Below are 26,413 nucleotides of genomic sequence, written 5' to 3'. Positions count from 1 at the left end.
AGGCAGAGAAATAATGTTTGAGTTATACTCCTAATATGCTTCCTATGATCTAGTCCACAACGAGAGGAGATTTGCAGCTTTATTTCTTTTAACTAAAATGTTCAGCTTTCAAGAGGAGCTTCATAATTTCTTCTCAGGCTGCTTTAAAACCACAAAGATTTCAGTTTACATTAAATTCATAATTTCCACTGCTCTGTTGGTTTAATGTTTGTTTTGTTTTTACTTCTCTGTCCCATCTTTACCTGCCAGAGGTCATCACGTAACTGCCATGTAAGCATGTGTGCAGATTTGCATGAAAGAAACTGAACTGTATCTCAGTCATTGTGATGTTAACTGAGCCATGCAAGTAAAGCAGCAGTTTCTACAGCTGTAACACTTTATGAAAAGCATCGTCTCCCATTATTTGGTGAACGGTGTGTGTCTGTTTGGTGCAGTGGTGCTGTTGATATGAAAATCCTGCAGAAAAAAATCACAGTGGATTTACTTGCAGGTAGTTTGTGTATCAACATAAGAAGGACAAAATACTTACAGTCTGGTATACTTTGCAGTAAGAGGGCCCTTCTTCTTGAAACACTGTTTGAGCATATAAAACTTCACTACAAAATGATGGAGTCACATTATCTAAAAACATATCACCCTGGGTTAATGATGTGTTACTCTGCAGCAAGAAACATTTAAGCTTAAGGTGCAGAGATTTCTGTGTGGAATATTAATAACTCTAAACATGTAGGGTTAACAGGATTTTCTATGTATATCACAAACACGGGCAGGATAAATAGCGCAAAGAAAACTGCAAAGCACTCACTAGTGTTGGTGTCACATTTGTGTTGCATCTCTGCCAAGAAAAATCATGTCACTCTGACCTGTTCCTAGCCCGTGGTACTGTTTCTTCCACTGTTGTTAACCTAGATCAGTAAGAAAAGGTGAGTGTGCACTACTCCCCTATGGACTGAACTGACATATACTTCGGAAAACAACCAAACAAAAGTTTTTGTGACTCAATGTTTACTGAAGCACCAAGAGTAGGGATCCGCAATATAAAAAGGCAAAAGTATTCATTTCTTTTTAAACATTTTGTAATTTTGCATCCTCATTACTAAATTTAATAAATTCAACTTGAATTTGATAGACCAGCATTAAGAAATGCATATTTCTGACGTTTTACAGATGCTTCCATGTTCTACTTCCCAAATATAAATATATATATATATATATATATATATATATATATATATATATATATATATATATATATATATACTGTATATATATATATATATATATATATATATATATATATATATATATATATATATATATATATATATATATATATATATATATATATATATATATATATGTACGCTCACAAAAATATTCCGCCCAAATCTTTATGGATTTATGTAATTTTACATATATAAAAATCTTAAACAATCTGAAAACTAACCTAATAAATAAACCTTACAGGATTCTTATTAATTTGTACAATAAAGATTACTTGTTTTAAACACATAATTTTCAGGTTTATGTATTTTGGATTTAGAAATATAGTGCTTTAAAATTAATACTATCGAGTGTATTTATTTAAAAAACATAAAGTTTATTGTTTCAGTTGCATAATAATAATAATAGTTATTTTTATTTATTTCAAACAATTAACTTCATGTAATTGAGTTAAATACACTGATTAGTCATGATTTAAAGTAAATATACTTTAACTCATAAACTTTATGATTAGGTATTTTAAAAAAAATATACTTTATTCTAAAAATGTATATGAATCATGTAAAGTTTTTTATTAGGTTTGTGTTAAATTTTTCTAAACATAGTAGATGGGAATTTGTTACATAATCTTCAAATTTCAGTGAAATATTTTTGTGAGTGTATAACAACTTTTGAGTGCAAATATATTCTTTAAGACTTTTACGCAGGATCAATTATCTAATGGAAGATGAACAGCTTCCCACTCTTTGCATGTTTTTAACATATTCATTTTTTTTTACCAGGACTGGCTTATATTTGTGTCCGTCCCTTTCTCGGTTGTTGTTTTTGCTGTCTCTTACTTTTCTTCTAGTTACTCATCCACCGACAGTGGGTCGGGGAAAGGCACAACTTATTTCTAGGCCATGGATCTCTGCAGCTCCTACAGAGTCTTCATGATTCTCTTGGCCTGTCAGATTAGATGGACATTCATCTCCTGCCAGGTGTGTGGCTTTGCATGTTCCTAAACAAATTATGTGGTAAAAGTATTCTGTAAGATGTTCAAATTTTGGAAAATTCTTTGGTTTTGGCCCCTCCATATATGTACCCCTGATGACCTGTCCACTGTGTTTTCTTACATCTTTAGGATTAGCTTATTCTTTTGTAATATGCATTTTACATTTAAGACCTGCAGCAAAGCCTTACACTTACATTGTAGATTCACCTCTATCATTTCAATTCTAAATATTGATCTTATTATCCCTTGACCTTTAGCTGCCATTCGTTTTTGTGTGTTCAGCTTTAGCTGCATATGTCATGATCTTGGCACTGATGGCTGGTCTAATTGCTCATTTCATTCACCTGCCTAACTCTGCCCAGTTTTTCATTATTGCTCATCTAATCCGCCTGCTTCTGCCTACAAGCCATCAGTGCCAAATTATTCTTGAGCCTTTGGTGTTTAGAGTTTTCTAGCATTTTTAATAGTGTTCTGATTGTCTGATTCTGACCCTTTTCTGTAGTCGTACCTTTGAGCTTGATTTTTTCCTATTCTGATCTGTTTGCCTGACCTGTCTTTGGATCTTGTTGGGTTCTATTGTGGACTAACCTGCATCTGCCTCTTGACTTTGTCCTCTGGATTATCCTGCCATCCTTCGTCTGTTTGTATCTAATCTCCTGCCAGTTCTGCAGCCTTCAAGGCTTCAGCGTCTGGAACTCTCTGGCAGCGTTTTCTTCCTCTTGTCAGCCGACCGCCTGGAATCGTCCTCTTTCTTTGGGCATGGACTGAACTGTAAAGCTGAACTGTAAAACCAGGTAAAACCAGGTTGGTGACTAACTCATAATCATCCTCCATCAGATTATCATGGTCACTAACCTGTGGTTCTGTCTTGTAGAGGTTCCTACCTTTGACGCCCCAGCCACTGCTACTACAGATCTGCAGATCTGACTTTAAATAAACGCTTTTTGAGTTATCCCACTGTCTGTCTTGCCTTGAATACTGGTTCCCTCTGTCCTTAGTTATTACAGCATATTACACTGCTATAACAATAAAGTGAGGATGCTGTTCGTCTTCTTCCAAAGACTGCTGGAGATAGACACCAGCTCCCTTAAAGGAGAAACAGTTGAAGGTAATATTTTCCACAAACCTTAAAGCCTTCACAGAACAGCTGTGTTTGTACACTCACCGGCCACTTTATTAGGTACACCTGTCCAACTGCTCAATAATACTTAATTTCTAAGCAGCCAATCACATGGCGGTAACTCAGTGCATTTAGGCATGTAGACATGGTCAAGACAATCTCCTGCAGTTCAAACCGAGCATCAGTATGGGGAAGAAAGGTGATTTGAGTGACTTTGAACGTGGCATGATTGTTGGTGCCAGAAGGGCTGGTCTGAGTATTTCAGAAACTGCTGATCTACTGGGATTTTCACGCACAACCATCTCTAGGGTTTACAGAGAATGGTCCAAAAAAGAAAAAACATCCAGTGAGCGGCAGTTCTGTGGGCGGAAATGCCTTGTTGATGCCAGAGGTCAGAGGAGAATGGCCAGACTGGTTCGAGCTGATAGAAGGGCAACAGTGACTCAAATAACCACCCGTTACAACCAAGGTGGGCAGAAGAGCATCTCTGAACGCACCGTACGTCGAACTTTGAGGCAGATGGGCTACAGCAGCAGAAGACCACACTGGGTGCCACTCCTTTCAGCTAAGAACAGGAAACTGAGGCTACAATTTGCACAAGCTCATCGAGATTGGACAATAGAAGATTGGAAAAACGTTGCCTGGTCTGATGAGTCTCGATTTCTGCTGCGACATTCGGATGGTAGGGTCAGAATTTGGCGTCCACAACATGAAAGCATGGATCCATCCTGCCTTGTATCAACGGTTCAGGCTGGTGGTGGTGGTGTCATGGTGTGGGGAATATTTTCTTGGCACTCTTTGGGCCCCTTGGTACCAATTGAGCATCGTTGCAATGCCATAGCCTACCTGAGTATTGTTGCTGACCATGTCCATCCCTTTATGACCACAATGTACGCAACTTCTGATGGCCACTTTCAGCAGGATAATGCGCCATGTCATAAAGCTGGAATCATCTCAGACTGGTTTCTTGAACATGGCAATGAGTTCACTGTACTCAAATGGCCTCCACAGTCACCAGATCTCAATCCAATAGAGCATCTTTGGGATGTGGTGGAACGGGAGATTCGCATCATGGATGTGCAGCCGACAAATCTGCGGCAACTGTGTGATGCCATCATGTCAATATGGACCAAACTCCCTGAGGAATGCTTCCAGCACCTTGTTGAATCTATGCCCCGAAGAATTGAGGCAGTTCTGAAGGCAAAAGGGGGTCCGACCCGTTACTAGCATGGGGTACTTAATAAAGTGGCCGGTGAGTGTATATTCTATACTGAGGTTATAATATTAATATAAAGGTGGGGAACTCCTTTTTTCCTTTAACATACATGAAAACGATATCATTATCTACCATTATCTTCGTTGAACCCATCCATCCCCTTTAGGCACTTGCTTTGAATATGATTAACCCAGTCTGTGCTGTAGCTGTGTTAACAACTTACCAGCTATCATAAAATAGACAATTAACCTATATCTGTCTTAGGGATCTGGTCATAAGATAAGTAACCCTCTTGTTCCAAGACAAAAAAGAATAGACTCAGTTTTGAAAGCTTAAATTCTAATATTTTTAACACTGAAAAACAACTTTATAGCTCTCACAGAGATTAAAGTTCTCAAGCCTTGAATCACCACCATATACATAAAATCCGGCTGTAAAAGGTTATCTATGTGTTTTACTTGATCTCTTAGCCGATAAACCAAAATAACAAATTTGTTTGAGATTTGAAAAAGATTATTTATTTAAAACTACAATTAGTTTTAAATTTCTTCTTTTACGTTATGTAAATCACTATTATTGTATGCTGTGTTGGCAAGAACACTTTCCCCTCCCTGGTATTTTTACACACAGCGATAGGTGATAAGGAATGTACAAGGCTTGCACCAGGTTTTCCTTCTGGGATCAAGGTGAGGCAGATCTATTAATGATTTGGAGAAACAGTGGTTAGTGTCTCTTCTTCTTGGAATCCAACTCTACTTCTGTGCCTCTGGTCACCTCTATATATAACCTGGTATATTTTTTGCACAAATCTATTTTTGACAATTATCTACAGTAGCTCATTGTTTCATAGCTGTAATGAATTCAAAGAAGGAATGCAATGGAATTGACAACCCTGCATTTGTAAGTACAATTGTAGATTTATAGAAAACGTGCTTGTGCTTTTGCTTTGATTTACTTAGTGAGGCGGAAGTGTATCAAGTTCTGTTATTAGAATCACACCTATCTTGCGATGCTTAGTGTTTACAGCAGCATCATTCGGATATATTTGGCCACTTTTTCAAAATAACTTATTCCTTCTATATTTTATTATGTATATGTTTAAGTAAACTCACAAGCCTTGCACTTTGATGTCGGTAGTAGAAAGATGATATGCTGTGGTGATAAAGGTTGGGTAGCTGTCACTAATAAAAAAAAAAAAAAAAAAAAGAAAAAAAAAAAAAAAATAAAAAAAAAATATATATATATATATATATATATATATATATATATATATATATATATATATATATATATATATATATATATATATATATATATATATATATATATATATATATACAAGTCTCCATGTAAGCTTTGATGCTTATTTACAGGTGCTGGTCATAAAATTAGAATATCATGAAAAAGTAGATTGATTTCAGTAATTCCATTTAAAAAGTGAAACTTGTATATTATATTCATACATTACATACAAACTCATATATTTCAGATGTTTATTTTGTTTAATTTTGATGATTACAAATGACAACAAATGAAAATCTCAAATTCATCATATCAGAAAATTATAATATTACTGAAGACCAATAAAAACAAAGGATTTATAGAAATGTTGGCAAACTGAAAAGTATGAACATGAAAAGTATGAGCATGTACAGCACTCAGTATTTAGTTGGGCCTCCTTTGGCCTGTATTACTGCAGCAATGCGGCGTGGCATGGAGTCGATCAGTCTGTGGCACTGCTCAGGTGTTATGATAGCCCAGGTTGCTCTAATAGTGGCTTTTAGCTCTTCTGAATTGTTGGGTCTGGTGTATTGCATCTTCTTCTTCACAATACCCCATAGATTTTCTATGGGGTTAAGGTCAGGAGAGTTTGCTGGCCAATTAAGAACAGGGATACCATGGTCCTTCAACCAGGTACTGGTAGCTTTGGCACTGTGTGCAGGTGCCAAGTCCTGTTGGAAAATGAAATCTGCATCTCCAAAAAGTTGGTCAGCTGCAGGAAGCATGAAGTGCTCTAAAACTTCCTGGTATGTGGCTGCGTTGACCCTGGACCTCAGAAAACACAATGGACCAACACCAGCAGATGACATGGCACCCCAAACCATCACTGACTGTGGAAACTTTACACTGGACTTCAAGCAACGTGGATGAAGTGCCTCTCTTCTTTTCCTCCAGACTCTGGGACCTTGATTTCCAAAGGAAATGCAAAATTTACTTTCATCAGAGAACATGACTTTGGACCACTCACCAGCAGTCCAGTCCTGTTTCTCTTTAGCCCAGGCAAGACGCTTCTGACGCTGTCTGTGGTTCAAGAGTGGCTTGACACAAGGAATGCGACAGCAGAAACCCATGTCTTTCATACGTCTGTGTGTGGTGGTTCTTGAAGCACTCACTCCAGCTGCAGTCCACTCTTTGTGAATCTCCCCCACATTTTTGAATGGGTTTTGTTTCACAATCCTCTCCAGGGTGCGGTTATCTCTCTTGCTTGTACACTTTTTTCGACCACATCTTTTCCTTCCCTTCGCCTCTCTATTAATGTGCTTGGACACTGAGCTCTGTGAACAGCCAGCCTCTTTAGCGATGACCTTTTGTGTCTTGCCCTCCTTGTGCAAGGTGTCGATGGTCGTCTTTTGGACAACTGTCAAGTCAGCAGTCTTCCCCATGATTGTGTAGCCTATAGAACTAGACTGAAAGACCATTTAAAGGCTTTTGCAGGTGGTTTGAGTTAATTAGCTGATTAGAGTGTGGCACCAGGGGCCATCAATTTTGAACCTTTTCACAATATTCTAATTTTCTGATATGATGAATTTGAGATTTTCATTTGTTGTCATTTGTAATCATCAAAATTAAACAAAATAAACATCTGAAATATATGAGTTTGTATGTAATGTATGAATATAATATACAAGTTTCACTTTTTAAATGGAATTACTGAAATCAATCTACTTTTTCATGATATTCTAATTTTATGACCAGCACCTGTATGTAGAAACTTTCAGTAAAGCAGTCCATAGATGTCATCTCCTAAATCTTCACAATTTATTCTGTTTTTTTTTGTTGTTGTTGTTTTTTTATATATATATATACTTGGCTTTGCTAAAGACATTTCTTTTCTATTTTTTGCTTTTTTTGCATGTGGTACTACAGATGCATGAGGAGGTCAGTGAGGAGACCAGCCAGAGCAGCTGTGCGACAGAAGACAGAAATAAACCCACCTACTGTGTGACCGACGTTCCTCCTTGGTACCTTTGTATTTTCCTGGCCATTCAGGTGGTTTTTCCCCGCTTTTTGGCTGACAAGACTTTCCTTGAATAATCTCACTAATTAATGAAAATCTAATCAGTTACCACTAATAATTTAAATACATATGTGAATCATTTTTTTAAATAATAAACAGAGAACATACAGGAATCTACATCTCATAGTTTTAAGTGTCCGCTCATTTATGGAAAAGCATAAATAATACACCTACTTCTAGGCAAAACACCATTGCTTAACAAATTGGTCAAAAGCTGTATTTTATAGGATTGAAGCTAAATAATTCCCTTTTTACTGGTCGGATTCCCAGATCAAATGGAAAGATTGTTTTGATTGTCCACTTTTTAAACTTTGAGATATATAGTCTGAGAGGAGAATGTAGAATTTATCATCTGTATCATCTGTTGAAATTAGCTTGGACATTATGGGGGAGTGGCAGCCTGGTGTTTGGTGTTGCACTTGGAATCCAGCGATTTCTGAGTTCAAGCCCCACTCCCACTCTGGCACTCTGAGCAAGACCCCTAACCCCCCACTGCTTCCTGGGTGCTGCACACTGGCAGCCCAATGTTCCCCAAGGGGATGGGTTAAATGCAGAGATAAATTTCTCCAATGTGAGTTGAATAAAGCTCAATTATGATTATCTTGAGTTTTTCCACTTTTGATTCCCAGCAGGGTTATTAACTTCCCAATCCAGACCAGCTGAAAGTTGCTTAATGTACATAGGGGGATAGGGGAATACCTTGAATTTCAGGAAGAAAAAAAAACTTTTGTTATGAAAAGTTATTTTAATGTTTGAGAAAAAATAGATTTTTCTTCATTTAGAGTTCAGTTTAAGCATATAATAGTAGACAGAATAACAGTTACCAGGTCAGGAACATTTAAAGAGCTGGTTAATGAAACAAATTATTTCTGTTATGTTTAACCCATAACCCAAGTGTGTTCAAAACAAGTTTAGCTATTAACACTGACCGAAAGCTCATAAGGATGTTTTAAGGGAATCATTAATGAAAAATCCACTACCAAGCTCTATAAGGGGAATACAGCTCCAACCTAAATTAATTGCTTTGATTAGTAGCAAGTTATTTAATTAAGTTTGCCCAACTTAATTATTATTTACATTTAAAAACTTAAATTATTTAGATTTTAGGCAGTCCAGTTAAATCATTTTAAAATGAGTAGAACTATACTGTACTATGAAACTAAAGGAAAAAAAGTCATTTTTGGCTCCAGATCAGTTTAGCCATTTCGTGCCTCTGCCACATCCTTGCAGACTGCCTGTTTTGTTTTTTTTGTCTTTTTTTACTTTAACGAAGTAGAGGCCTACTTAGTTCATGCATTAAATTATTTGCTGCAAACCATAGAAAAATTCAAAAAGCTTCAAATGTTTGGTTTTTTTTTTTTTTCAAATATTTCTCAACTTTTTCCTGTTTATATTTAGAGTGGACTCTAAAATGGAAACATAAACAGATGGAAAGAGAAAGGCAACACGAGTTACAAGCTTTTGGGAGAATCTTTAGCACTGCTTATGCCAATGTTAGAATCGTCCTCTTTTGAATTTTAAGCTTATTAATCTAAACATATAGCTCATGTAGAATACCAGAGACTATACAGATGTGTTTGTGTTAAAGATTTGAAAATTGAAATTGTAATCTTACTCAGATCAGAGAAGTTGCTTAGAGTTTACAGAAGGCAGCTGCTTACCCCTGGGGTAACTTCTTGGAAAGTGGCCCCGATTGTTAAAGAGTTTAAAGAGGCTTTTTATACAACTCCATTCTGCCACATCATCACATTTACATCGTACAGGTTTGCAGATGAGGAGACATCCATGCCTGCAGCCTTATCTAAGGAACAAATGTTGATCTAAACAGGACACTCCTAACGGATAGTTCCTCCAAAGGATTATCCTCATAAGTTAATTCTACTTAAGTGAATTGAGTTGTGGAAAACGTATGCGTACAACTTGACCGTACTATTTTTAAATTCAATAAAATTAATTTTATTGGCAAAAAGTTTGTATTGTTTTTTTTTTTAAGTAAAGTCAGCTTACTGGGTTTTATATCGTACCAAAACAGATGCTCAGAAAACATCAACAGAGGATCAAATGAACCAAAAAGGTGGTGAAGTTGATTACTGGAGGGTTAAACGGTCTAAATTAATGCATGACTTCTTTGCTGGTAAAATAACTAAAGCAGTAGCGTCAAACTCAAACCTACAGGGGGCGAAAATCTGAAACTAAGAGGTGAGTTGGACATGATATTTCTACAAGAAAAAAAGGCTACAAATAAGATCCAATTACTTTCTTCTTCTAAACATACCAATAAACCTTTTCACATGAGGCAAACATAAGTTTTACCTAAACACTAAATCTGGAACAAACAAAGCCTGATATAATCACATGTGAAACCAACTGGAAAATAACAGGCACCTGTTGCACCAGCACAGTGCTCTCTGATTTGTAGTGTTTAAGGTGGCTGCACTATCTACTGATAGACAGGTTCTGGTATACGTTTGAATCATGTCAGAGGTTAAATCTAATTATCCTCATGGCCAAATGAGTCCACATGGCTGATTTTGAAACATATGACTGAGGGAAACTGAGATTACATAATGGAAATATAACAGGAAATGACACAAGGATTAAAATACACAAAATATGCCAACATATTATGATGGAATAATGGCTTCAATTTAGAATTTAGACATAGAAATTACAGTGAAGTATTTAGAATAGCGAAGCAGAATAGGCATGCCTCAACCATCCTCATTTTAAGTTCTTTTTGGGTGTCATGTTTGTGTCAGCACATCCAGTTTCATGTTTCTCTCATTCACAGCATTACCTGACAGCATTTGGTGGGATCATCGCCATCCCTCTCATCCTCTCTGAGGGACTATGCCTGCAGCATGACACCCTCACCCAGGGTCTTCTAATCAACAACATATTCTTTGTTTCTGGCCTCTGCACAATTCTGCAGGTTACTTTTGGAGTCAGGTGAGAGACGCTCCTGAGGTTTTTATAAATGTTGTTAGTAAACAGTGGCTCAGAGTCACAAAATTTGCTGAACAGCCTTTGTGTTTTAAACGATGACATCATTATATTGGAAGTTCACAAGAACCAGATTAAGCATCTCTATGGAAACTTGCACAAAGCCAATTATATGTTATGTAACTATATATGTTTAGATCCTTTTTCTGCCGAACTCCATCCATCAACTGAAAACAGTACTCCATTCAACTTTTTCCCTTTGGCTAAACCAGGTAGAATAAGCACTTCAGTTTTCACTAGAATGACAGACAATGATGAATGGTTCTCCATTCTCTTCTTCTTAGCAGATGTTAGGTTATGCTAAAAATATAGATGGCTTAACATCTTAAAATTAAACATAGGCAGATATCATTTTTTATTTGGCAAACATTAAAACCACTAAAACATTCCTGCGTAGGAAACCTGTTTTCCATTTATTATTTTATTAAATGCAAATTGAACTTGGAATAAAATGATCAGGCTTGAAATCTTTCTATGTCCCTTTGTAGTCTTGCAAATCTTGAGACTTAAATGGGTTTATTGTATTCTTTTTCATCTATTTTTTTCTTAAACCCTGAAGACTTCCTATCCTGCAGGGAGGTACTTTTGCCTTGGTGACCCCAGCTATGGCCATTTTATCTACACCAGAGTGGAAGTGCCCGGCTTGGACCCAGAATGCCAGTTTAGTCAACACCTCCTCCCCTGTTTTTATTGAAGAGTGGCAGAAACGCTTGAGAACTGTGAGCCAAAACACAAATTCCTTTATTCAGATACAGTTTCTTACAACTGTGTTACTATCCATCGAACTTATTCATATTTTGTCATGTTCAATGTGTTTTATTGCGATTTTCTCTTAAGGGCAAACACAAAGTAACATATAATGGTAAAGTTAAAGGTAAAGGTTCTGATTTTTCTTTTTTTTTTGCAAATAAAAGTTAATATCTATAATATCCAGTATGCATTTAGATTCAGCCTTTCTGAGTGTTTCTGTGATTACAGCTACGATATGTATCTATGAGCTTTGCACAAATACAGATTCATGGTTTTTCTACATGTTTTAGGGGCAAAATAGCTCAAGCTAAGTTTGATTAAAAGGAAAGCATCAGAAGATGAATTTTTAAGTCTAGTTATATATTCTCACCTGAGTATGTTTGGATATTAACCCCTCCATCGTGGCTTTGCATTAAGGGCTATTGTCCTGCAGAAAGGTAAACCTGAGCATCAGTCTTTTAAAGCCTCCAACATGTTGTATCTTGTTATAACAGGCCTACACTTATATTCTCCTCACCTTACACTCCTGCTCCATAGCATAATACTGCCATCACTTTGCTTCATCATATGAAAGGTGTGCTCAGGGTGATGTAAAGTTTATTTTGCGTCACATATTGTTTTGCATGTAGGTAAGACAACATGTTTAATATCTGTGTCATCTGACCAAAGTATCCTTGTCCACGGGTTTGCTGTGTACTCCATAGGCCCCATGACAATTTAAAAACAGTATTTATTTTGAGCCGGCGGCTCAGTTCTTGCCACTTCATATTTATAGCGTGCAAAATAAATTGACAAATTAATGCACCTGAGTTGTTTGTCTCTGCTGCGGTTGGGATCATTGCTTCTTCTCTGAATATGATCTTATGTGAATGGTTCTGTCTTGCCAGGTTTGTGGTTGTTCCAGCCTAGACTCATTTCAGAATGACAGATTTCATAGTTATCAAAGATGTTAAAAGCTTGGGAAAGTCTTTATTTCCTAACTTTCATGCCTTTGGTTGTAAAGTACAAACATGAAAGCTGTGGGGGTAAAAAATAAGTCTTGTGTAGGGATGAAACAATAAGGAAATGTATTAAATCCTTTTGTGAATTCCCAATAATAATTTGACTTAGGCTTAGACCATATTTATTGTCATTTTGTATACACAGAGTGTTTACAACACGGAATTACCGTATTTTCACGACTATAAGGCGCACATAAACGTCTTTTTTTCCCCTCAAAATGTGCGGTGCGCCCTATGTGTGTTGCAAGTGCGACTTTTGAGACCACCTCATTGAGGAGATGATGAAAGAGTGGCTGAATGTAAGGAGACCACGTGTTTTTTTTCCACTCATCACCACACCATCGCTGTTAATCTGACTCCATGCGTGCCCATCTCACAGCTGATGTGGAAAAACATGGTGAAACAAATTAATGCGCTCGCTGTGAACCGGACGCAGCAGGTGCAGCAGAAGCAGCGAGTTTACATGCAAAGTCAACGGTTGACAAGCGTATAGACGCAGCAAAAGGTCCCGCAGCGCGTTTTGAGCAGCAGGCGCAGAGCTTCGGGAGCGCGCCGCGAACGCGCTGCTGCTGATCGAGATGGAAAAATTGAAGTTTTGCTGCTGGAAGCGCCGCATCCACGAATCAGAGAAGCTGATCTGGGAGCTGACAGCGAGACAGACACAGCACTCTGATGACATATTAAGGCAAATGGAAAGGGCTGGATGGATGAGGAGATGATGAAAGCTTGGCTGAGGCAGGTATGTGAGGAGACCAGGTGCTTTTTTCCACGCATCACCATCGCTGCGTGCCCATCTCACAGCCGATGTGAAAAACATGGTGAAAAAAAATAAACGCTGTGCTCGCCGTTATCTCGGGGGTCTGACAAAGGAACTTCAACCGCTCGACATCAGTGTGAAGCGGCCGTTCAAAGTAAGGCTGCGAGCGGCGTGGGAGCGATGGGTGACAGACAGAGACCACAGTTCCAGGATAAGTGGAAGGCAGCGCCGGGCAAGTTACGCCACCGTTTGCGGATGGATTGTAGATGCTTGGACTAACGTGTCTGCTGGCTCTGTTGTTCAAGCTTTTGCAAAAGCAGGCATTATTTCTGAGGAGCCGCGCTGCACGGAAAGTGACTGACAGCGAAGAAGGGGAAATTGGCATGTCTGATTTAGCGCAGCTGTTTAATTCAGAAACAGAGGATGATGACTTTGATGGGTTTGATTAATACTTTGTAATAAATACATGAATAAAGCACAAACATACTCAGTTTTGCTCCCGCTCTATTTTTCTACCTGAAAACTTAATTCAACAGCAGCCTCTGGGCGGGTCTCCTCCTCTTCACCGCGGTGGCTGGCAGGTGTTTTTTCATCTAAATAATCTAAATCTTGCAGCTATATTTGCTGTGATCAGGGGGAATAAAGTAGTTTTAATATGTTTTTAAGTGAGAAAGTCCACCTGAAAACTTAATAATTGCAGTCAGTTCATCCAGATTATCTATTTCTGTCGGAGGCGCTCAGACCCCCACATACCAGCGGTGCACCGACAGCAGAAATCCCTTCATCAGCAGCCTCTAGGCTGGGTAGCCTCCGGGTTCATGCAGTGGCTGGCAGGTGTTTTTCATCTAGCTAAATAATTTAAACTGCAGGCACCAGGATACCGGTAATAAAAGCGAACATATTCCGTCGGCAGGTTTCAGGATTTTACGTTAATTTAGGAGTGATCACAGCGCTGTGTCATCTGCGATGTGTCTGTCTCACGGCCAGCTCCCAAGTTTGATTAATACTTTGTAATAAATACATGAATAAAGCACAATCATACTCAGTTTTGGGCCCGCTGTATTTTTAAATATGCAGTATAGGTATTTAAAGGTAGTAGAGGATATGTACCTGTATATAAAAAACGCGCCCTATAGTCCGGTGCGCCTTATGTGTGTGTTAAATACAGAAATGGCACACATAACTGAGACTGCGCCTTTTAGTACGGTGCGCCTTATGGTCGTGAAAATACGGTAGGTTCAATAGAGCTTGCCAGACATTAAATGAACATTTCTATTCCATAAAGTGCAGCAGTGATCAAATATAAACAATGTGGGAAATTTAAGAGATGTCATGATAGAAAAGAACGACTCAGGATCAGAGCAACCACGGAGACAGACAGTTAGTTTTAACTGGTTTATTGTAAAGTGCTGGTAGACAGGTGATGACTGGTTTGGTATCTTCTGGCCTGCTTGGAGGGCGAAGGAGGTGGTCAGAAACAGCCTGTGGCAGTAAGAATGTGGAGAGCTCAAAACTCACAGAGTGGGAGGCTTGCCCGGAGCCAGGGGGGTGAAGTCTGTGGTCCAGTGCAATCCAGCGGTTCCCTCAGTCTCTCTTGTGCAGATGGTTTTTGAGGGTGGACAGGCAGGCGATCAGAGGAGTCCAGCTCCCTGGCTTGTGATTTCTTTGGCTTGGATTTCAGGTTCACCCTGGAAGCGAGAAAGAACTGACGCCCTCCTCCTGGTCTCTGCTCCTTAAGAAGGGCTGAAATCAGCAGTGATGAGGAGCACCTGCCAGTCCACCCTGCAGAGAAGAGAGAGAGAGAGAGACAACCCATCCCTGAACCCAGGCCTGGAGCATGACAGCACCCCCCCTCTAACGGACGCCCCCTGGCGGCCGTCCAGTGGAGGAGGCCTCGAAGGCTGAGATGAGGCCGGGATCCAAAATGAACGAACGAGGAACCCAGGACCGCTCCTCAGGGCCGTACCCCGCCCAATCCACCAGAAACTGGAAGCCGCGGCCACGACGCCTAGAAGCCACTATGCGTCGAACCGTGAAGGCAGGGTGACCATCCACAATCCGGGCGGGTGGAGGGGGTCTGGAAGGAAGGCATAACGGGCTAGAGGTGACAGGTCTAATTTGAGACACATGAAAAGTAGGGTGTACACGAAGGTGAGGCGGAAGCCTGAGCCGGACTGCTGTAGGACTGATGATGCGGGCGATCTTAAAGGGACCGAGGAACTTAGGGGCCAGTTTCTTTGACACAGCCTATAGGGGAAAATTCCTAGAAGACAACCACACCTCTTGTCCAGGGAAATAGATAGGCGCCGGGATGCGTTTGCGGTCAGCAAACTTCTTGTTTCGAATGGAGGTACATTCAAGGGCGGCTTTGGTCTGATCCCAGACTTTGCGGCACTGCTGAAGGTATGACCTGACGGATGGAAAGGTTGGATCAGGGAAGGAAGAGGGAAGGAGTGTGGGCTGATAACCTAGGGATGCCTCAAAGGGGGACAATCCAGTGGCTGCTGAAATGTGCGAGTTATGTGAGTACTCCACCCATGTAAGGAGCTGACTCCAGGAGGAGGGGTTGTGGGAGCAGACACAACGGAGGGTGTTCTCCAACTCTTGATTCAGCCTTTCGCACTGACCATTAGACTGGGGATGGAATCCAGATGTAAGTGAGACCTTAGCCCCCAGGCACTGACAGAAACAACGCCAAACTTGGGAAACAAACTGTGGGCCACGGTCAGACACAATTTCCGTCGGCAAGCCATGGAGTCTACACACATGGTCGAACAAAAGTCTGGCAGTCTGGTGAGCAGATGGAAGTTTGTTCAGTGGTATCAGATGGCATGCCTTGGAGAACCTGTCGATGACGGTGAGGATGACCGTCTTGTGATTGGATGGGGGTAGACCAGTGACGAAATCCAGGGCTATGTGTGACCACGGACGACTAGGCGTGGGTAGAGGTTGGAGGAGGCCAGAAGGTGGTCTGCTGGAACATTTGTTGCGGGCACAGACAGGACAGGCAGAAACAAACTCAAAAACATCCCTGTTTAGGGACGGCCACCAGAAATATCGTCTGATGAAGGCAATGGTGCGACTGGAGCCAGGGTGACCAGAGAACCTAGATGAATGCCCCCAGCGGATTACCTGGGAACGGACAGCAGAAGGGACATAGAGTCGGCGGGGAGGGCCGCCTCCAGGATCAGGTTCATTCTCCAGCGCCCGTTGAATCTGTTTCTCCAATCCCCAGGCGATCGCCCCAATGACGCAGGATTTGGGGATGATGGTCTCTGGATCAGTGGAATCAGGGGTGGCAGGAAACAGTCGGGACAGTGCATCTGGTTTAACGTTTTTGGAGCCAGGGCGGTAGGTGATGGTAAAATGGAAACGTGAAAAAAAAAAGTGCCCAACGGCTCTGACGAGAGTTCAGGCGTTTAGCAGACTGGATGTAGGAAAGGTTCTTATGATCTGTCCAGATAATAATTGGCAACTCTGTCCCCTCCAACCAGTGGCGCCACTCCTCCAGAGCCAGTTTAATGGCCAGCAGCTCACGATCTCCCACATCATGGTTTTTCTCGGCTGGAGTGAAACGCCTAGAAAAGAAAGCACAGGGATGGAGCTTGCCATCAGAGACAGACATCTGGGACAGGATGGCCCCGACCCCGGTATCCGAGGCATCGACCTCCATGGTGAACTGGGCCAAAGGATCAGGGTAAACCAGGATGGGGGCTTTTGTGAACCTCTCCTTGAGGAAACGAAAAGCCTGATCGGCTCCAGGAGACCAAGTAAAGATTGTCTTGGTGGAAGTGAGGGCTGAGAGGGGCGAGGCAATGACACTATAGTCCTTGATAAACACTCTGTAGAAATTGGCAAACCCAAGGAAGCGTTGGAGGTCCTTTCGGGTCTTGGGTGTGGGCCAGTCGACCACAGCTTTGACTTTGGCTGGATCCGTCTTCACCTGTCCACCCTCAAAGATGAAGCCGAGGAAACTTATGGACTCACGGTGGAACTCACATTTTTCTGCCTTGACAAATAAACGGTTCTCTAGGAGCCGCTGGAGGACCTGGCGGACGTGCTGCCGATGTTGTTTGGGGTCTCTAGAGAAAATGAGGATGTCGTCTATGTAGACAAACACAAAATGATTAATGAAGTCTCTGAGTACATCATTTATGAGGGCTTGGAAGACAGCTGGGGCATTAGTTAGGCCGAAAGGCATGACCAGATACTCGAAGTGGCCTATCGGTGTCTTGAAAGCCGTCTTCCACTCATCTCCCTCCCTGATACGGACCAGATGATAAGCGTTGCGGAGGTCCAGTTTGGTGAAGATTGTGGCTCCACGTACTGTATCAAAGGCTGAAGCCAGAAGGGGTAAGGAATATTTGTTTTTGATAGTTATCTGATTGAGGCCTCTGTAATCTATGCAGGGACGTAGTGTTTTATCTTTCTTTTGGACAAAGAAAAAACCTGCCCCAACAGGGGAGGATGATGGACGAATAATGCCCGCTTTCAGTGACTCTGCTATATATCTCTCCATAGCTCCCTGTTCAGAATGAGACAGTTTATAAAGACGGGCTGACGGCAGGGGAGCCCCTGGGAGGAGATCGATGGAACAATCGTAGGGACGATGAGGGGGGAGGCTTAGAGCTAGATCCTTGTTAAACACACGCCGGAGGTAAAGATAATCAGATGGAACTTGGGACAGATCAGGAGGAACCTCTGGGGAAACAGGGTCTATTGAAGAACGGGGAAGGGCTGACTGCAGACACGAAGCCAGACAACTGGTGCTCCATGTTTCAATTCGTGACTCCCTCCAATTAATTAGAGGGTTATGGGCTGCCAACCACGAATAGCCCAAAACAACAGGAGAGTGTTTGGTGGGAAATACAAAAAAAGAGAGGTCTTCATGATGATTACCAGAAGAAATGAATTTAAGGGGAAGTGTCTGATGGGTAATGGTGACTAGGGGGCTGCCGTCCAAAGCAACTACTGAGACTGGAGATGGTAACAAACGAACAGGTATGTGAAGTCTGTTAACCAAGGCTGGATCAATAAGATTCTGCTCTGAGCCTGAATCTATGAGGGCTGAGACCGGATGTTGTGACTCTTGGAAACAAATAACAGATTGTAAAAGAAACCAGGGAGCGGGGGTCTCAGAACACGCGCCCGCCAGTATCCCCTGGACTACTGGCGGGCTGGATCTTTTGGGCGGACGGGACAGTCAAAACGAAAATGCCCAGAGGTGCCACAGTAGAGGCACTGTTTAGCCCTCATACGCCTGTCTCTTTCTTCCGGGGACAGGTGAGCCCTGCCTAGTTGCATGGGTTCGCCCAACGGTTGGCTCTCTGGGAGAGTCGAACGGTAACTAGGAGGCGTGACCGAGGAGGGAGGGGCGAGGCGTTGCGCTGGAAGAGGGTCCTGTCCCCGTCTCTCACGGGCTCTTTCACGGAGCCGATCGTCCACCCGAATGGCTAGACCGATCAGTTCCTCTAGGTCTGAGGGTTTGTCTCGGGTGGCTAATTCATCTTTTAATTTTTCGGTGAGTCCATTAAGAAACGCCGCTTTAAGAGCTAGGGCGTTCCAACCTGTCTGAGAAGCCAGGGTCCGGAACTCGACCGCAAAGTCGGCTACCGAGCGGCCTCCCTGTTTCAGAGACCACAGTCTCTTAGCAGCCTCGCTTAACGAGGAGGAGAACGTTCTTTCAGCATAACTAAGACTGAGGATGCTCGTTTCATCAATAAATGACTCCGCCCAACTCAAGGCTCTATCTCTGAGGAGACCGACAACATAGGAAATCCTCCCAGCGTCATCTGGAAAAGACTGGGGGAACGACAGAAGACTAAGGAGCACTGCAATAAGAAACCCCTGGACTTACTCAGCTCACCAAAGAAAGGTTCTGGAGAAGGTGCGGACACCCCGACACCAGAGGTCGAAGGCGGCGCGATATCAGCGGGAGGTTGGACAGCTGGGGGAGAAGGAGAGGTAGGTTGATTCATGCTTAATTGTCCTCTTAGGTCCTGAATCTCGTGAGTCAGTAAACTCATGGCTTGACAAAGTTGTGCCTGCTGTTGGCTCATAGATTGTAATAGAGCCTCATGCTGTCCTAGCAATAACCCCTGGTGGGAAACTGCGCTCCGAAGTTGCGCCCCTGAGTCAGGCTGGTCAGTTCTTTCTGTCATGATAGAAAAGAACGACTCGGGATCAGAGCAACCATGGAGACAGACAGTTAGTTTTAACTGGTTTATTGTAAAGTGCTGGTAGACAGGTGATGACTGGTTTGGTATCTTCTGGCCTGCTTGGAGGGCGAAGGAGGTGGTCAGAAACAGCCTGTGGCAGTAAGAATGTGGAGAGCTCAAAACTCACAGAGTGGGAGGCTTGCCCGGAGCCAGGGGGGTGAAGTCTGTGGTCCAGTGCAATCCAGCGGTTCCCTCAGTCTCTCTTGTGCAGATGGTTTTTGAGGGTGGACAGGCAGGCGATCAGAGGAGTCCAGCTCCCTGGCTTGTGATTTCTCTGGCTTGGATTTCAGGTTCACGCTGGAAGCGAGAAAGAACTGACGCCCTCCTCCTGGTCTCTGCTCCTTAAGAAGGGCTGAAATCAGCAGTGATGAGGAGCACCTGCCAGTCCACCCTGCAGAGAAGAGAGAGAGAGAGAGACAACCCATCCCTGAACCCAGGCCTGGAGCATGACAAGAGAACACAACAATTAGAACATGTAATAAAGATTGGGCAGGACAAAGGAATAATCCAGCAACCACTTATGTCCAACAAAGAGCTTATATAGGGGATAGAGGAGGTGCAGACTATGGAGACAATGAGGTGTCTGTGTGATGTCAGAACTAAGCACAATGGATAAACAGAACAGCAGCATCTACCTAATGATAAAAAATAAAAGAATACAACAAACTAAGAAATATGAAAAACTAATCCAACACTAACCTAGTTTAATATTTCTTACGACATTATTAATTCCTGTCTACTGGGATTCTTGGTCTTCGTGAAGTTTTTTTTACAATTGTTACAATCCTCTGAGACCTTCATAGAGCAGTTGTGTTTCTACTAAGTTTAGCTTGTGTGTGTGGATTTTATTTAATAGGCAATGGGTTGTAGTGGATTTCATTTATTGGCATAAGAAAATGAGGTTGGATAATATGAACACCTTTTAGGATATTACTTAGCAACATTATTTTATCATTGTGCATCCTTGACGGAAAAGTACTTTGTGTTTGCCTGTCACATAAAATCCCACTAAAACAAGTGGTTTTAAAGTGATCAATCTAAAAAGAAACTGGGTAGTGAGTACTTCTTAGTGGCACTGTGTTTGTTTTCTATTCTTGGAACTACAACAAGTTGTGATCATAATAGAGTGAAAGAGTGGCATAAATGCTCATGCTTTTGTGTTTTGTGTTTCTGTCCACAGCTGCAGGGCTCTATCATGGTGGCATCTGTCCTCCAGATTCTTGTTGGTTTCTCTGGCCTCATTGGGTTCCTCATGCGCTTCATTGGCCCCTTAACCATCGCTCCCACAGTGTCTCTTATAGGCCTGGCTCTGTATGACTCAGCCGGAGATAAAGCTGGAAGCCACTGGGGCATTTCTGCTTTGTAAGTATCTGCTTTGTAAAATACATTATATAACTTTTCTTTTCTAAAGTTGTGTTGTTGTGTTTTTATTTGCATGCTATCATACTCCTCTACTCACAGGACAACAGGGCTTATTATCATCTTCTCTCAGTACCTCCGTCTCATCCCCATTCCTGTCCCTTCATGCAGCAAAACCAAAAAAGAGAAAATCTCAAAGTTTTACATCTTTCAAATCATGCCTGTACGATATCTTCTGCTCACATACGGTGACATGCATGTCATTTAAGACTAAAATTTACTAAGTTGTCACTATCAGAGCTCTAATCCATATTAGATGTCAATTAGATTCTGCTGGGCATTGCTGTCTCGTGGTTAGTCTGTTACCTACTCACCATATTTGACGTCCTGCCATCTGATTCTGCTCAATATGGTCACCTGGCACGCACTGATGTGAAGGGAAATGTGGTTAGCCAGGCCTCCTGGTTCACACTGCCATACCCTGGTATGTAGCCTAAGCAAAAAAAAACAAGCTTGATTGATTAAAAGACCAATTCAGCGAAGTTGACTTCTCATTCAGGAAAGTGGGGGATTCCAACCGTAAACCTGGCTGCTGTTGTTGGGATTCTGGCGGGAATAATATGTTCGATGGCAGAGTCTGTGGGTGACTACCACGCCTGCGCCAAGTTATCAGGGGCTCCTCCTCCTCCAAAGCATGCCATTAGCAGGGGGATCGGTGTCGAAGGGATTGGCTCTTTACTGGCAGGGGCCTTTGGGACAGGGAACGGCACCACATCTTTCAGTGAGAACGTGGCAGCTCTTGGTATCACAAGGGTGAGTGTGGAAAATGCAGATAATTTACTTTCTTGTGTTCAATGTAGCTTTAAATTTTCCCTCAGAAATATATTAAACTAATGCAGCTCTCCTCTTTCACAAAATACTCTTAACATAATCCCTTTTTTTGTTCTTTGATTACAGGTGGGGAGTCGGGCTGTCATCCTCCTGAGTGGATTTCTCATGATTTTGATGGGAATGATTGGCAAAATTGGAGCCATCTTCACAACCATTCCTACTCCTGTCATTGGAGGGATGTTTCTGATCATGTTTGGTGTCATATCTGCTGCTGGAATTTCAAATTTGCAGGTAATAAAAGGATCTGTATATCATTATTATCTGCTGTTGACAAATGCATTTTTCCAGTAGTGGTGAGTTCAGTAATATTTTTTGGGGGGTTAGTTCACAGATATGAATTCTTCTCGGAACATCTTTGTTTTTGGGTTCTCCATCTTTACTGCGCTTGTCATTCCAAACTGGATTGCGAAGAACCCAGGCATTCTAGAGACAGGTGTGTGTGTGGAATATTACCTGATTTATATACTTCAGCTGTTCCTGCTTTAAATGGAGGAACAGCTGAAGTATATACCAAACCAAGTTGATATTTCATTTTCTTGTCCTTTCTGCATGTGACACAGGCGTCAAAGAGGTGGACCAAGTTTTGAGTGTGCTTTTCACCACCCATATGTTTATAGGAGGGTTCCTTGGCTTCTTCCTAGATAACACGATTCCTGGTAAGCTGAAGTGGAGAGTTGTCAGAAAGCTTTATCTTGCCTCTTACTTTGAATTTAGGCACATAAAGAATCAATAACAAAAAGTGAGTTTACTCTAAATAAATAAGCGAAAACCAGTGTTCTTTAGAGTGTTTACACTCGCTTGTGTGGCTGTTGACTCATTGCAATTGTTCAGCATGCCTCACATAAGTTATCCCATTAGCTTATTCACATTTGTTTTTACTATATCAATCTAAATGTACTTTCAAGCTTTTCATATCATAGATCCAATGCAAATAATTGCTTATTACATTAGTGGAAGGAAAAGAATACATAAAATAATTTTTCTTTTCACACATAAAAATCTGAAAAGTGCAGTCTGCATAAGATAATATTTTGCAGCCTTACAATTTGCTGCAATAACAGCTGCAAGTCTTTTAACATATGCCTCTAATGGGCTTTATTCTGGTCACTCTGAGGTGATATTATGATTTGATCTAAGGATAAAGTTAGGCTAATTTAGCACTCGTTGATTAGTAATACATTGTAATGATTTTCCAGTTTCTTTCTTAGCTTTTCTGTTTTCTTTTTGGTTACAGGTCAGCTCAACAATGAATAAAATGCATACATTTTTGTAACAGTATTAAACTTTTAACATTTTGAGGATTGTTTTTACAATATAACCCAATTTTCCATGTATACTATATATATTTACATGGTGCACTATAGTTTGATTGAGAAAATCATTTGATAAGTGTAAACAGCCATCAATGATTAATCAAGGACACAACAAAACCTTGCATTTTATGCTTAGACATAATGCATAAATGAATATACACTATATTGCCAAAAGTATTTGCTCACCCATCCAAATTATTGGAATCAGGTGTTCCAATCACTTCCATGGCCACAGGTGTATAAATTCAAGCACCTAGGCATGCAGACTGTTTTTACAAACATTTGTGAAAGAATGGGTCGCTCTCAGGAGCTCAGTGAATTCCAGCGTGGAACTGTGATAGGATGCCACCTGTGCAACAAATCCAGTCGTGAAATTTCCTCGCTCCTAAATATTCCACAGTCAACTGTCAGCTGTATTATAAGAAAATGGAAGTGTTTGGGAACGACAGCAACTCAGCCACGAAGTGGTAGGCCACGTAAACTGACGGAGCGGGGTCAGCGGATGCTGACGCGCATAGTGCGAAGAGGTCGCCAACTTTCTGCAGAGTCAATCACTACAGACCTCCAAACTTCATGTGGCCTTCAGATTAGCTCAAGAACAGTGCGCAGAGAGCTTCATGGAATGGGTTTCCATGGTCGAGCAGCTGCATCCAAGCCATACATCACCAAGTGCAATGCAAAGCGTCGGATGCGGTGGTGTAAAGCACGCCGCCACTGGACTCTAGAGCAGTGGAGACGCGTTCTCTGGAGTGACGAATCGCGCTTCTCCATCTGGCAATCTGATGGACGGGTCTGGGTTTGGCGGTTGCCAGGAGAACGGTACTTGTCTGACTGCATTGTGCCAAGTGTAAAGTTTGGTGAAGGGGGGATTATGGTGTGGGGTTGTTTTTCAGGAGCTGGGCTTGGCCCCTTAGTTCCAAGGAAAGGAACTCTGAATGCTTCAGCATACCAAGACATTTTGGACAATTCCATGCTCCCAACTTTGTGGGAACAGTTTGGAGCTGGCCCCTTCCTCTTCCAACATGACTGTGCACCAGTGCACAAAGCAAGGTCCATAAAGACATGGATGACAGAGTCTGGTGTGGATGAACTTGACTGGCCTGCACAGAGTCCTGACCTCAACCCGATAGAACACCTTTGGGATGAATTAGAGCGGAGACTGAGAGCCAGGCCTTCTCGTCCAACATCAGTGTGCGACCTCACAAATGCGCTTCTGGAAGAATGGTCAAAAATTCCCATAAACACACTCCTAAACCTTGTGGACAGCCTTCCCAGAAGAGTTGAAGCTGTTCTAGCTGCAAAGGGTGGACCGACATCATATTGAACCCTATGGATTAGGAACGGGATGTCACTTAAGCTCATATGTGAGTCAAGGCAGGTGAGCAAATACTTTTGGCAATATAGTGTATATTACACCGTGAATTTGGAAACTGAGCCAAATTTGCTTAAAGACAGCAGGATAACTGGCGTAGCTGCAGGTCTGCTCATTGCAATACTTCAATTTTATTGTGCTAAATCACTTGCTAGCCTGTAGAAACTTTCACTTGTTTGATGTCAGGGTATACTCTAGAGCTTATCTTAGACTTTCATCTTTTGTCCTATAATAATCCTATAATCTCTATGTCCTATAATAGTTCTTAATTATTGTATATTTGTATCCTTAAACAAGGATACAGCTTTACATAATTTTTAAATTACCTTAAATGTATAGTGGAGGATGTTGTTTTTCTTAGTGGATCATTAAAATAAGTGGTTCTCCTAATTGTCAATCATTCTGGTGATATGTTTTCATAAGGATGTCCTAGTGCTCGTCCCCATTTTCACTTACCAGTGGTGAGTCTGAGATAGTGGAAAAATTACAAATCTTTTGCTAAGTAAGATTGTATGAGCTATGCAAACAGCAACATTTAAAGAGAGAATGCATGAGGAGAAATGAGCTTGTGTATGCTCTTGCACGTGTTTAATAGGCTTTCCTTCTTGGGAGTGGGTACAGGGTTGTGCATGTGCATTTCTTTTTCAAAGTGAAGAGGGCGGGTCTTTTCAAAAATTCACAAAAATCCTCCACTATACCGTTAAGTAAAACCGTTTAATGACCCATCTCTGATTTTCCTCCTTTTTTTTTTGTTCATACTGCAACCTTAAGTGATTTAGAGCTTGATGTGTGAGATAAAATGTAAAGATTTAAAGTGGTAATTTGAAATATTTTTAATTAATCTTGTTACACATTATTTTCACATCAAGATGCAAATCCAGCACAGTTCCAGTATCCTGTCGAAAACCCCTAGGCAGATTTCAACCTTTGTTAATACTGATCAGGTATTGAAAATAAATAGAGTAGAGGGGGCTTACTAGTGTGTGCCACACTTTTCAGAGTTTCATTTGTAAAGGATTAATTCAGTGATTAAAATACTTTAAAACACTATGCTGCTTAATTTTCATGCATCATAAATCCTGAAAAAAGTACATGGAAGTTTAGGGGATACAAATGTTTTTACAATATAATGGGCAAGAATGCCTGACCAGAACTGGGCTTTTTTTTTGTGCCAATTATCAACATATTTGTAAACTGCTTTGTGAAATATACATTTGACCCTCATTTAGGATCCAAGCATGAGCGTGGCCTTCACACCTGGAACACAGAACATCTTGAAGACTCCAGTCAAGCCTTGGCATCAGAAGAGGTCTATAGCCTCCCTTTTGGAATCACCTCATGCCTTCGAAGCCAGTCCTGGGTCCGTTATATCCCCTTCTGCCCACAGAACAGTCCGGAGTCAGAAGATGAAATGCTTCAGAGTCAGGGGGACGAGCAAATTACAAGAGTTTAAACTTTAAAATAAAATCAGTTTTTACTTTCATTAGGTCACAAAAAGGCATCTTTTTCTGTCAAATATTCTTTCAGTTCTAGTTTCCATTGCTGGTTGATCACTAACATTCACTGTAAGTTGCTAATAATGCAACCATTAGTGAAATCACGAATAAATGTATTTCCCCTTGCTTTCACCTCATTTGTCTTAAAATTCACATATTTAATGTTTTTGTTGTTGTTCTTTTAACAAAATAGCGGCTCAATAATGTCACAGAACATTGAACGGTGCCTCCTCATCTTCTGTCAGGACCAAAAAGAGAACTGATGATTAAACTGTTAAAACTGGTGCCATGTTTTCTTATCTTTCTAATAAGTCATGGTGCAGAAGCTGAAAACCAGAATGTTGTGCTCCTCGGTTTCCCCTTTCAAAGGAAATTAAATTCAGCCTGAGGTTATATCTATT

General features: G+C 41.3%; 1 protein-coding gene across 1 annotated transcript; it reads left to right on the top strand.

Moving 5' to 3' along the window:
• The first annotated feature begins 5,218 nt into the window (after positions 1 to 5,218).
• LOC119784122 (solute carrier family 23 member 1-like) lies at positions 5,219 to 26,137 on the top strand. The gene is made up of 12 exons (XM_038286026.1): positions 5,219 to 5,454; positions 7,702 to 7,824; positions 10,644 to 10,801; positions 11,415 to 11,574; positions 20,762 to 20,943; positions 21,043 to 21,163; positions 21,268 to 21,424; positions 21,500 to 21,753; positions 21,898 to 22,062; positions 22,156 to 22,264; positions 22,392 to 22,487; positions 25,746 to 26,137. The coding sequence occupies exons 1-12, from the start codon at positions 5,410 to 5,412 to the stop codon at positions 25,967 to 25,969; spliced, it is 1,794 nt and encodes a 597-aa protein (XP_038141954.1). The 5' UTR covers positions 5,219 to 5,409; the 3' UTR covers positions 25,970 to 26,137.
• Positions 26,138 to 26,413: the final 276 nt, after the last annotated feature.

The sequence above is a fragment of the Cyprinodon tularosa genome, unplaced genomic scaffold, assembly GCF_016077235.1.
Source record: "Cyprinodon tularosa strain WSP-4 unplaced genomic scaffold, ASM1607723v1 ctg22, whole genome shotgun sequence".
NCBI classification, from domain to species: Eukaryota; Metazoa; Chordata; class Actinopteri; order Cyprinodontiformes; family Cyprinodontidae; genus Cyprinodon; species Cyprinodon tularosa.
The sequence above is the reverse complement of the archived record's forward strand: the minus strand, read 5'-3'. Positions and strand labels throughout refer to the sequence as shown.

Excerpts from the sequence above, each read along its gene's own strand:
- LOC119784122 (XM_038286026.1), top strand. The coding sequence starts at position 5,410 with ATGAATTCAAAGAAGGAATGCAATGGAATTGACAACCCTGCATTT. Across the intron at positions 20,944-21,042 it reads CACTGGGGCATTTCTGCTTT|GACAACAGGGCTTATTATCA; the intron begins GTAAGTATCTGC and ends CTCTACTCACAG. Across the intron at positions 22,063-22,155 it reads CTGGAATTTCAAATTTGCAG|TTCACAGATATGAATTCTTC; the intron begins GTAATAAAAGGA and ends TTGGGGGGTTAG.